This window comes from Phalacrocorax aristotelis, chromosome 6 (assembly GCF_949628215.1).
Source record: "Phalacrocorax aristotelis chromosome 6, bGulAri2.1, whole genome shotgun sequence".
NCBI classification, from domain to species: Eukaryota; Metazoa; Chordata; class Aves; order Suliformes; family Phalacrocoracidae; genus Phalacrocorax; species Phalacrocorax aristotelis.
In genome coordinates this window covers 13,330,353-13,343,083 of record NC_134281.1, presented here as the reverse complement: position 1 = coordinate 13,343,083, position 12,731 = coordinate 13,330,353, and the positions used below count along the sequence as shown (strand labels likewise).

At 56.6% G+C, this 12,731-nt stretch overlaps 1 protein-coding gene across 2 annotated transcripts in view; it reads left to right on the top strand.

Moving 5' to 3' along the window:
* The window catches only part of PLXNA1 (plexin A1), a 121,844-nt gene that overhangs the window by 10,715 nt on the left and 98,398 nt on the right, over nucleotides 1-12,731 (top strand). For both annotated transcript variants that reach the window (XM_075096000.1, XM_075096001.1), the window contains exons 2-3: nucleotides 4,194-5,541; nucleotides 11,930-12,112. In XM_075096000.1, coding sequence (XP_074952101.1) covers nucleotides 4,194-5,541; nucleotides 11,930-12,112 — 1,531 coding nt within the window. The remainder of the gene's footprint in view (nucleotides 1-4,193; nucleotides 5,542-11,929; nucleotides 12,113-12,731) is intronic.

Below are 12,731 nucleotides of genomic sequence, written 5' to 3'. Positions count from 1 at the left end.
GCTGACTCGGCATCTGTCAGTGCTCTGGACTTGCCTCCTGAATGAGTGGAGAGCTGATCCTTATGCTCTGTCCAGTCTTTGCCTTTTAAGGTTAGTTTTTCCATCCCAGAACTCCTGTTTTGTGCTATCAAAAGTGATGGTTATTGATCTCCCATCCCAAACCCAGGTTTCTGACTGTGCTGCGGGATTGGGAAGCCTGCAGCTTCAGGGGATGAATGCTGCTGCCCCTTACCACCTCTTTAGCAGTGAGCAAGTGGGACACAGGTGTCTGTGCGGCAAGCCCATGGCTTTTTGATGAAAGGCTCTTTTGAGGCCGGGGTGCATTAGCATTGGCTGTGGCAAGGCGAGCAGCCTCATCCAGGTCATGCAGCAGCTGTGACCGTCTCAGCGTGGCCACTTTTGAGGTGAAACTGTAAGCAAATGTCCTTTCTGGCGTGGGATGAAAGGCACTGGGGCAGACTTCGCGCTTGCGCAATTGCTTCACCGGCTTTGTTTCCGACAGCAGGTTTCCTCCTATATATGTGTGTGTGTGTATATGTGTGCGTGTGTGTGTGCATGGAAAACAAACACAAGCCTGTGGTGTTGTCTCGCTGCAGCGTGGCCCTGCTGTGCGGTGAGCCAGCCCTGCATGGGGGTGCTCTCCAGGATGCTGTGCGCTGCATCACTTGCTGCTTGGGCAGTGTAATGGGGTGTATTTTTGGTTCTCCTCTCCTGGGTGGCATGTGTGCTTCCAGGCTGGGGTGTGTTATTTTATTGCAGCCCGTTTCAGGGCTGGGCTCAGCTCCAGGGTGTCTGCTCAGGGGTTTCCATGGTTTGGGACCATGGTGGTGGTGTGCACGCTGTGGGTCTCACTTCCTGGCAGCACTCGCTTGGTGCTCGGGGCTGGGTCCTCCCCAGGGTGAGATGCTACTTGGGCTCAGGGGGTTTGGGTGCTGTGTGCTTTAAAGTGTGTGTCGGAGGAGGAGCTGCTCTGCCATTAGCTGTACCGTGACCTCTCCGTGGGGGTTGGAGGCAGTGTGATGGGAGGGAAATGCCCTTTGGCCCCCACACCGCTCCTCCTCAGCTGCTCCTGCGGGCAGGGAGCTGGGGCCGTGTAGGCGCCTGTGCTCTGGTGTAGGGCTGTCTGCTGGCCCCTCCACGGGGGGGTTGATCCAAGTCTCAGATACCCAGATTATTTAATCCTGAAGAAAGCCGACAAGCTAACCTTTCCTGCTGTTTTTTTTAATAATTGCTGCAATGGTTTTAAGCAGGACTGGATAAAAGCCCCGCTGGTGTCAGGGCACTGGGATGAGATGTTGCTGCTAATGTATATTTAGGAGCAGAAATCTCAGAGGAGCTCTGCAGAGTGTTGCCTCTCTGCTGGCCCCAGCTCTGCCTCGCTTTGTTCTCATTCCAGTTCCTGAGTAGCAGTTCCCGACATTAATTTGGGAATCTCCTATTGGGCTTTCTAGCCCTGCTTTGTGACAGCAGTCCGACCTCCAGCGCTCCTGCTCCCTGAAATAGAAGTGATGAATCATAGAAATGTGCTCAGAAAGTGGCTTCCCTGTCCCCCTCACCCGTCCCAGCAGGGCGATGCTCCAGCTGGCATCCCCACACTGTACCGAGCTCCCGCTTTCACCTCTACCACCTTCCCTGCTTCTTCTTTCTGCGGCGTGTTGCTGGCGCGTGAGTTTTGTGTCAATGGTGATCATCTTGTGAGGGAGACGGCTGTACTGTTCCTGGAGGGGCTCAGCCCTGCAGTTCGCAGCAGCTTGGTGAGAGCTGTGCTGGTTTCTTAGGATGGGAAATCTTCCTCTGGCAACCCGGCAGGAAACCGTGCTGCCTGCTGCTGCCAGGCTGGCGGTTTTCTGGGCTAACCGGTGGGTTTGTGCCGACGGTGCGGCTCAGTCCCACACCTCAATGTGGTTTGGGGCTAATAAGTTCTGATCTGGGGTGCTCATCGTTGTGCTTTTACCAACAAGCTTGTAAAAATGAAGGTGCTGGGGGGCGTGCCTGTCCCCTGGGAAGTGTGCTTGCCCCAGCAGTGGTGTGTGTGCTCTTTGCTAGGAAGCTCCTGGTGTTGGAAAAGGTGGTAGAAAGGGGGGATTAGGACCATGGGGATGATTTCCAGGGATGGTGGCTTCATGCTTTTGTTGTCTCACACCCGCAAAGCTTTATGGCACCTGGCTTTGGTCTCAGTGTTTCTCATATGCTTGTTGCCCAAACCTCCCTTGCGGCTATTGCCTTGGAGGTGGGTGTGTTGGGGGCAGAAGGGAGCAGGGTGGTGAGTGTGTGCGCAGGGGAGAGCTGGTGGACATGGCAGATCTGCAGAGCGGATTTGGAAGTGGTGCGGAAGCTTTGCCCAAAGTGCTGGGGGCCCAGCGAAGCTGGCAGGGCTGCAGGGATGGCTGGGGCTGGGCTTGCCCCCGGGAAGGGAGAGGGGGGTTTTGTCTTTGTTGGGAGTGGGAGAAGGAGGGAAAAAAGTCTCTCCCTTCCCTCAGACCTCTTCCTGGCTGGCTCCGTGGCTTGGGAAAGGGGCAGCAGAGTTGAAGGATGCTATATGGGACGTCAGGGTACATGTGCGGCCCAGCCACTGGCCTGGTGATGAGGCAGCCCTGCAACGTTTGCGTGGGGCCGGGCTGGTGGGTCCCACAGCCCTGCTGAGAGCAGGCTGCTGAGCTCTGGGGTCACCATTTGGCTCCACACAGCCCTGCTGTTATGGCGTGCACAGCCGGCTGCCTTCTGAGGACACCCTGCCCAGCCTGGGATGCCGGCAGAGCCTTGCAGTCACCGCAGGCCATATTTCCTACCCGCGCCGCTCCCTGGTGGGGATCCTCCCACAGGTTATCCTGGGCTGAGTCAGAGATGGGCGATAAGGAGAGGGAGGCTCTCCTTCTCTTCTCGCTTTCGGAGCGGCTTATCTGCAGTGGCTGGGGTGGGGAACTGAGGGCTGAGCTCATGTCCCGGATGGGTACCTTGGGAGCAATGGTCCCTCCCTGGGTGGACGGGCCATGACGGTGTTGGTGGGGTGGGCCGTGTGCTGGTAGGGGTGGTTTGCACAGCCCCACGTAGGCCCAGGGGTGCTTGTGCCTCTCGGGGGAGGATGGAGAAGACAGAGGGGGTGTAACCGAGGGACTGCTGAGCAGATGTGGGGAGCAGAGCTGTCTGCATCCGCTACCTGTAGCCATCTACTCCCCACTGCTGGGAATGCAAAGGTCACGCTGGTGTGGGGTTTTTGGCTGGCTCCCTGCTGCTTTGCTCTGGGTTGATGAGCCCTAGCCATGGCACAGCAGTGTGCAGAGCTCTCCGCCCTCCCTGTGTGTGCCTCCTCATCCCTCTGGAGCCTCTCAAGCCAACTGCTCGATGGCTGGCCCTGCATTTCTTAATGCATATAAATGCCAGAAGGACGTGCTTCTCCTTGCTGTGCCCGCTTGCTCTCTCCCCAGCTTTTGCCCATGTCCCTCCTGAGGTTTGTCAGGCAGGCAGGTGGCAGGGACGGCAGGCAGCCTGCCAGGGTTCTCGGCTCTCCCAGCTCATTTAAAATGTGCTTTTGAGGTCTTCCTCTGTCTAGGGGCTTGGGCTGTGCTTGCTGCAAACTGGGTTTTTTGCATCCGTTCCCAGTGCTGTGGTGGTGCGAGGCAGGGGCAGCAGGCCAGGGGGCTCCTCTCGAGGCTTGTTAGCAGCCATCCCTGTCTAATGATTTGGGACTGCTGGTGGTCTTGAAAGCAGGTCAGGGCCAGCTACACCCTGCCGAGGCGTTTGTAGGCAGTAGGTGTGCTGGAGTGCATCACCGGGCCACTGCCTGTGGGGACGTGCCAGTCTGGTCCAGCCAGCAGCCACAGGTGTGCTCAGGTGGCTGTGGTAGTTCCCGAGGTGGTTTGGGTGGGGGTGAGGCCAGGGTGATGCCTCTCAGAGGGGGGCTGCTGGTTGAGGCTGGGATGGTGAGGTAAAGCGCATGGCAGCTCCTTGGTTGGGACGTGCTGTGTGCAGTGGTGTGCAACTAGGTGCAGTTGTCCTTAGCATCTCACAGGCTCCTTTGGTCCCTGCACCAGGCACGTGTCTTCCTCTGGGGCAGGGAGTGGTGGGGGATGTTTTGTTAGGCTGCTTGCTAGAAAAGTGTGAAGCAGCAGAGTCTCTGCTGGGTGGGATGGAACAGGTTTGACACTTTGCAGGAAAGCCTCCTAACCCTGCTTTTCTTGTCTTTCCCTCTCTAGGGCTGACCAAACTGGCTGTGCCCACGATGTCCTGAATGCCGAGCACAGCAGAAGCAGAGGAGACTGTGTCCCGTTAGCTCCTCCTCCCTCCCTCGTCCCTTTAGTTTGGGTTTGTTTCTATTTATTTTTGTGGCTGGGTTTGGGCATGGCCTTGGCTGGATGTGAGGCTGCTGCAATGTGGCTTCTTTGGCTCAAGCACCACTTGTTCATCAATGTTTGGACCTTGCTGCTCTTGGGGAGCTCCTGGCTACCGCTGGCGGAAGGCAGCCCCAAGTCTCCCTTTAGGACTTTCCCGGTTACAGACTGGAGCTTGACACACTTGGTGGTCCATAACAAAACTGGGGAGGTCTATGTGGGGGCTGTCAATCGGATCTACAAGCTCTCTAATAACCTCACGCTCCTGCGGACCCACGTGACAGGGCCTGTGGAGGACAATGAGAAGTGTTACCCTCCACCCAGCGTTCAGTCCTGCCCACATGGGCTGGTCACCACTAACAACGTGAACAAACTGCTGCTGGTGGACTACTCGGGGAACCGGCTGATCGCCTGCGGCAGTGCCTCCCAGGGTATTTGCCAGTTCCTGCGGCTGGACGACCTCTTCAAGTTGGGTGAGCCCCACCACCGCAAGGAGCACTACCTCTCCAGTGTCAATGAGTCGGGCACCATGTCTGGGGTCATCATCGAGGTGCTGAACGGGCAGAACAAGCTCTTCATTGGGACGCCCATTGACGGGAAGTCGGAGTACTTCCCCACCCTCTCCAGCCGCAAGCTGATGTCCAACGAGGAGAATGCGGAGATGTTTGGCTTTGTCTACCAGGATGAGTTTGTCTCCTCCCAGCTCAAGATCCCCTCGGATACACTCTCCAAGTTCCCCACCTTTGACATCTACTACATTTACAGCTTCAGCAGTGAGCAGTTTGTTTACTACCTGACCCTGCAGCTGGACACCCAGCTCACCTCGCCAGACTCCACCGGGGAGCAGTTTTTCACCTCCAAGATCGTCCGCCTCTGTGTAGACGACCCCAAGTTCTACTCCTACGTGGAGTTCCCCATCGGCTGCGTGCAGGATGGCATCGAGTACCGCCTGATCCAGGATGCCTACCTGACCAAGCCTGGCAAGGCTTTGGCCAAGTACCTGGGCATCTCAGAGCGGGAGGATATCCTCTTCACCATCTTCTCCCAGGGCCAGAAAAACAGGGTTAAGCCTCCCAAGGAGTCTGTGCTCTGCCTCTTCACGTTGAAGAAGATCAAGGATAAGATCAAGGAGCGTATCCAGTCGTGCTACAGAGGGGAAGGGAAACTCTCGCTGCCCTGGCTCTTGAATAAGGAGCTGGGCTGCATCAACTCGGTAAGTTCCTGCTTATTTCTACCCAAGCCAGGCTGTTTGTGGCTCCTGGTGTTGCTCTCTGGCCAGACCTTTCCTGGTGACCTGACCTGAGCTGCGTTTCCAGTAGGAGGATTGGTGCTGTTAAGACTGGACACTTAGCTTGCTCAGTAGCATTCCTCGTGGAGATTGTGGCTTCGGTGCGGGGCGGCTGTCTGGGTTTGGATTGCATCGGTGCCCATGGAGAGCCCACCAAAAGGGCCCTGTGCTGATGCAGGTGCTGGCTTCTGGTTCTCCTACCCTGTGGATTTGTGGATTTGGGGAGTGTCAGTGAGCAGGGCTGGGAGGGCAGGATGCTCAGTCATCAGGGCATCTGCTGGAGCCCTGCTGGGGAGTCCCTTGCAGGTGGCATGTGTGAATTTGTGAATGTTGTCTCACCTGGGGCTTGGTGGTAGCCAAGCAGAAGGTGTTGAGGGCAGTAAGATATGGGGGTTGAGGAGTGCAGACTTGATGGAGGGAGACGGGGAGGTTGGCAGTCCTGGTAGAAGTTGGTCATACTCAGCATGGAGAGACCGCATCCTCTCCATGTGGTGTTGGAGAGGAAGACAGAGGGTAAAAGGCACCGCCAATGAGGCGGGTTTTGAGTGCGGTCAGTGCAAACTGTCATCCAGAAGTGCAGGGCATGAGTGCTTGCATCCCAGAGCAGTGATGCCCAACTGAGGGAGCGTTCCCCTTTGTCCCCAGAGATGTGTCCTGCCTGGTGCTCGTGTGGGCGCATCTGGCCCCAGCTTGTGGCTCAGCTGCTCTGTGTGGGGCCTGTGAGTGGTGGGGAACAGAGGACCTCCCCACTTGGCTCTCTGGGTTTGTTTTGCAGCTGAACTATTACTATTGCTGGAGTCTTTTCCAGGCAGCCAGGTGGTTGCAGGGAGGCTGCGGTTTTGGGTGATGGGGAGGTCTTACACCGGGCATCACTAAGCTGGGCTGGCTGGTCCCCAGGCAGGGTCAGATACCTGGCAGAGAGGGGTTCCCCTCACCTGCTTGCCTGGTGCTCAGCACCCCAGTGGGTGCTCAGCACCCACTCCAGCTCACCAAGCCCCCAGCCCTGCCTGAGCAGGGTTTTGGGTGCCTGGCGGTGCAGGCAGGTGTGCAGGGCACCCCTGTGGAGCAGCCCGGCCTTCCATTCCGCTGTCCTCCCCGCAGCTCTGGAGGAGACAGCTAACAGCTAACAGCTGCCTGACAAAGTAAAGGGTTTGCTGTCAAGAGCGCTGGGCTCACAAATCAGATTTTGGCTTTGAACTAATTCAATTTTGCTGGAAAATGATGAAATCATTACACTGCTGCCTGTTGGGTCGCACAGCTGCTGGCTCCGGCAGAGGGGATGCTTGCTGTCTACTCCCATGCTCCTGGCTTGCCTCCCCTGATGCTCCGCAGTGGCACCATGCCCCTTGGGTTTGGGGAGGGGGCTCTGACCCCTTTGGGAGGGGTTTCATGCTAGGAGGGTCCCGAGATTGCTATCTGGTGGCCAGCCTGCATGAGTAGGTGGATCTTGAGGTGCTCTGAGTCCTGCAGACATGGCTCTTGCAGGGTGGAAGGATGTGTGCCTCGATGGGGTGGCTCGTGCTTTTGAGTGCATTGGGTTGCGGTGTGCCACTGTCCTCTGGGGAGCCAGGTGGTGCTTTTTGTCCTCGTCCTGCTCCAGCTGCCAAGTGGAGCCTGGAAAGGCATGGCTGGATCATGAGTCAAGCCCTCAGCCCCTTGCTGTGCTGAGCACAAGCCAAACCAGACCCTGTGGAGCATGTAACCTCTTTCTGGCAGGAATCTCTGTGCCCCTAATAAAATGCAGCCACCTCTGGGGTTGGTTGTGGCAGTGACGGATCTCTTGGTGGGGAGGGCTAGACAGAAAACAAAAGGCATATTGTTTTATTTTTAAGGAGCCAGAATATAATTGCTCAAGTCAGTAGTTGCTTGGGATTTACACCCCTTCCATACTGAAAGTGTCCCAGGAACTCTTGCTATGCTCCTTCGTGGTGGCAAGGACTGAGGCTGGTCCCTGCTGGAGGAGGCTTTGCCGCTGCCCCACTCCCAGACCTTGAGCGGCACAGGGCTGAGGGATGCTTATATGCCAGTGCTGCAGGGCAGCTCCCATTCTCTGGAGCTGGTGCTGGAGTTAGGAGGAGAGGCCGCCAGGCTTGGCAGCCTGCTGAGGAGATATTAGTGGTTCCTCCCTGGTGCTGGCAAGTGGAGCAAATTTCTATCTCCTCTTTCTTTCTCTACCTTTCTGGGATCCAGCGATCCGGCAGCGAGAATGGGAGTGATACCCCTCGTGCTGGTGTGCTCAGACCCTCACATTGCCTCCCATGCACAGCAAAGGCATCTTGCGGGACTATCCGGTCCATTCTCCTGCACCGGCCTCAGTGCCTAAACCACTCCTGAGCCTGTCCAGAGGTTTTGCTGCTCACAGTGTTTCACTGAAGATGGGTTTGATGTTGTGTAGCCTGGCTCTCTGCTGTCACTGTGCAATGCATGGACTGAGGTCTGTGTGCCCGTGGCCATACATGCCCAGTGTGTCTCCCCCATTCATGGGGGGATGAGGGTCTGATGTAGCAGGACTGGGAGAGGGCAGCAAGTTGGAACTGGAGTAGAGATATTGCAGCAGGAAGTGATTTGGGGTTCCTAGAGTCCTTGAGCCCCAGGATGGCAGTGTGGGCAGACCCAGTGCCTGGGGGCAGCAGCACTGCCCAGAGGAGAAAATGAGATTTGAGTCCTTGGTGGGGCTCACTGCCCAGCCTGCTGGCACAGGGCGAAGGCTGGTGATAAACTGGCCCAAACAGGGCCGGGATAAGCCAAATTATTCCTGGGGGCAGCCAGAGAAATGCAGATGTTAACAAACTGTACCGTGCTGGGTTTATTCCTGGGCAGCATTTAATGTGCAAAAAAGAGAGGCATCTCAGCCTAGCACTTGGTACCTGCCTCCTGCAACCTCCTCCCTCGCATTTTGTGTCCCCTGCATCCTCCATTGAAACCCCTGGAGGGGCACAGGGGGATGGGGTGTGCCTGTAATGGTGTTAACTGGCGAATTACTGGCTAATTAATAACACTGAGTGGTGCAAGCCTTGCCTCTGCTGTCTGCTCCCTCATTGCTTTCGTAAGTGGGCTTGAAGGAAGGCAATGAGACAAGGCATATCAAGGAGACGGCCTGCTTCTGCTCGCTTGGTGCAGTGGGCCCGCTTTCCCCCTCTCCAGCAGGCCACATCCCCTGGGAAATCCAAGTTTCCTGATCCTGTTTGGGGGAGATGGGTTAGTGCTAGGAGAGGGGAGAAGGCTGCAGTGCCGTGGAGGTGGGGTCCTAGGGTGTCTGGGGCCCAGGGACAGCCAAGAGGGGTGCCAAAGGAAAGCAATGAAATAAAAACAAAAGAAAAATGGTAATAATAAATAAAAAATACCCCCAACCCCCTGAAACAAACAACTGCTCCCTTGTAATGGGCTGAGGCCACCATCCCTGCAAGCACCCTGTGCAAATTGGGAGAGCAGGCAGAGCTCAACACCTCCTGCAGATCCCAGCATCTGCAAGCTGAAACGCTGCAAGGTCACTGGCCCTCAAGTGCTGTGGTGTGTGTAGGTCCCTGCCAGCACTGGCTGGGGGACAGCTGTCCCTCTGTCATTCCATCCTTCCAGCCCTCTGCCTCGCCTCTCCCCGCATCCGCCCGGGCTGTTGGCTGGTGCCGTAACCCCCGTACTGCCGCCCTTGGCCCGACCTCGCCGTGCTGCCTGCCTGCGCTTCCCTAACGAGGCAGTTTGCTGTTAATGAGCTAATTGTCAGCATAATTATTTATCGAGGTGGTGTCGGCATCGCAGTGGCGGCGGGCGCTCCTCGCAGTCCTGGAGAGCAGCTGTATTTGTCGTTTCCCAGAGAGTTTGTTGAGACAAAGCAGAGAGGAGTAAACACCATAAACATCTCCCCTCTTGCATATTCAGCAGCCAAAGGGTTGGGGAAACTGTGAGTGCAAGAGAGCAGAATCTGCACCCAGGGGCTGCTGGGGCTTACATACCTTCATGGCATTGACCTTAATTCTTCTTCTACTGCTGGCGGCTGGGTGGAAGGTGCTGGGAGGTTTTACTGGAGCGGAGGGACTGTCAGGGCCAGAGAGTGTTTTTTCCCAGCAAAGCACCTGAAGGATCCCAGGTATCTGGATGGCAGGTGGGTATCGGCTGGAGCATCACTCCTGTCTTGCTCTGTGGTTGGGAAGATAATTTTCTCAGATCTGCATGTCTAGCCTGGTGACGCAGAGAAGGATGCTTAGTGCATGTGCTGGCTGATGGCTAGGAGAGGGTGCTTGCAAGGCTAGGATTCAGAGGATGGGTGGAAAGGTCTTAATTCCCCTTTCCGCCTTTTCCTGTGGCTGCAGAGGCACATGATGCCCCACATTCCTGTTTTGGGGATGCCCCTGTCTCTCACGCCTGGCTGTAGGAGTTCACCCAGTTTAGGGAAGGACAACCAAAGGTCAGGCGGGGAAGGGAGTTGATCTTTGGCTTTATGCTAACTCAGGCGCCCAGCGAAAACAGAAGTTAGAGTAACTGAGGAAGCAGTCCAGCATCCCCAGACCGCCCAGTGAGGCTGAACGTGACCAGCTGGCGTTGTTCCCAGTCTTCCCCGCTGGAAGGTTGGCACGGTGCTGAGTCCCCACTGCAGCTGGGAGCGGGACTGCTGGTCTTGGGGCCAGCATGTCGGCATGGTGAGGAGGGTGAGCAGCCTTGCTGTGGCTACAGGAGGCTGAAGCCATTGTGGCTGCGAGTGCATTGTGCTGGGGCACGGAAAAATGCCATGTTTTCCCTCCTCCCTGTGGGTGACTGCAGGTTTCTGCTGAGAGCTGAGACGTCTGGGCTGAGCCTTGCTTCCCAGGCAGCGGTGAGTGGGAATTGCGGAGCTATGTACTGCCCTTGTGTACGTGGAGCTCAGGAGCTCGGCGTTTTCCCATATCCTCCATGCACGTGATGTATGGATTTAAAACCCCTTGGGGACTGGCATACATTTGGAGGCCTCTGCTTGCCAAAAATCCTCTCCCCTTTAAATTCAAAGTTACATAAGGAACCTTGTGAAGCGGAAGAATCCCATGGCTGGAGCAGGCTGTCTCCCTTTCAGCTGCGCCTGCCTTGCTGCCCTAACCTCCTGCACCCAGGCTTGCTGCCACCCTTGGGGATTTGGCTGGAGCCTCTGCTGCCTGGGATGGGCTGGGGGCTGCTGGGCGTGGATTTTGCTGGTGCTGTGCAACCATATGAGGCCATTGCCTATCATGAGACCTCTGTGAGGCCCATGTGCCCCAGATACCCATGGCCAGGGTCTGTTGCTGTGCTCAGCAGGTCAGGGCAACGTGGGGAGGATGCTCGATGGAGGTGGGTGAGTGCTGTGGAGCTGGTCCTGGTCCTGCTCCTACGCCTGCATCCCGGTTTTCACAGGGGGCATCCCCCTGGCTTTGCCTTGCCCATCGGTCCTTGCTGGAGGTCCCTGCTGTCGCAGCCCTGAGAGCAGAGAGGAGCTGGTGCAGCCCTGCCTCTGCCTCTCCCCAGGCAGAGCTTGTAAAAGCTTCTCCCAGACCCATGGAAAAGCGCCGAACTGAGGAGGCAGCTGGCTGAACCAGGCGCCTTGTCTAGGGCAAGGCAGCATGAAAAAAATGTGGGGATTTCCCAAAGACATTCCTGTGGGAGGAGGAACAGGGCTGGCAGGTGGGTAGTGTGTTTTCTGGAGGTTCTGCTATGTGAAATGAGGCTCTTTCAGGAGCTCTGACCCGTTTGTCTTGGCACGGCCTTGGCTGGGAAGTGTTTTGTCTCTGGGGGAAGGCTGGGGCGCAGGATTCAGCCCCTCCTGCCTTACTGCCAAGCTGTTTTCTTTTTGAAGCTAGTGCCAGGGTGAGGAGGAGAGGGGTGTGTGTGTGCTGGGGAGCTCATGCCGGCATCCCACGTGTCTGAGATGGCAGCAGCAGGGATGGAGGGGGAGCAGGGATGCTGTGCTGGCTGCTGCTGCGTTTGTAAGTGCTGCTCTATAAGATGCAGAGGACCGAGAGCCTTGGTCTTGGTCTGCAAAGCTTGTTCAGATGCAGAGAGGGGCTGCATGCATTGGATGTGTCCCAAGTGCCTTACATCAGTGCGTAGGGAATTTTAGGGAAGCATCAGCTCATCTCTTCCCTTGGCTGGTGAGGTGGGATGGCTGGAACATGAAAGGCAAGGGATAGGGCTGCCGTACTGGATGGGGTGGAGGTGGGAGGTGGCTGATGGCCATCAGGGAGGTCCAGCACGTCGAGTCATTGGCAAAAAGCTCACCTTTCCTCCCTTTTCTTCTGACAGCCATTGCAGATCGACGACAATTTCTGCGAGTCATTGGCAAAAAGCTCACCTTTCCTCCCTTTTCTTCTGACAGCCATTGCAGATCGACGACAATTTCTGCGGCCAGGATTTTAACCAGCCGCTGGGCGGGACCGTCACCATCGAGGGGACCCCGCTCTTTGTGGATAAGGAGGATGGGATGACCTCAGTGGCTGCCTATGACTACAGAGGACAAACCGTCGTCTTTGCGGGCACACGGAGCGGGAAGATCAAAAAGGTAGGAAAGCCCTCAGTGATACTGATGGGGCGGGATGACTGCTTGCCTTGCTGGCCCTCTGGGGGTACAGGTAGGGCAGTGCCTCCATCATAGCATGACTTGATATATTGGGGGTAAAGTGCAAAGGGCCAGTGAGGGGCAATTTCCCCTTGCTCCTCTCTTGTGAATCAAATTTACAAAACCTCTGTCTTTTGGAAGGGTTGTAACTTAGGGAAGCTGAGTCCTGGCCGCTGGTAGATCAGAGCCCATCCCCTTGTGCCTCAAGGCAGGTGCGTTTGCCCTGTATCTGCCACAGGGTGGGCTCGCTCTGTCCGGGTCTGTATGGCTTTGCTGTTGACCTGGGCAGGGTGGGCAGAGGTGGGTGCTGATGGCTCCAGCCGAGTGCGGGGGAGACTTTTCTTCCTGTACCCCGTCACGACACAAAAGGCTGCTTGTTGGTGGCAATTAGCAAATAGCTCCATGCGTGCCTTTCTCTGCCTGCATCTCCACGGGGCACGGATTTCCTGTTATCATAACATCGTGCCTATAATTACAGCTGTACATGCCCTGTATAAACACAGCTTGCATTAACTGCATCCTCAGCCAAGGGAAGGCAGCGCAAAGGTCCTGGTATGGTCTC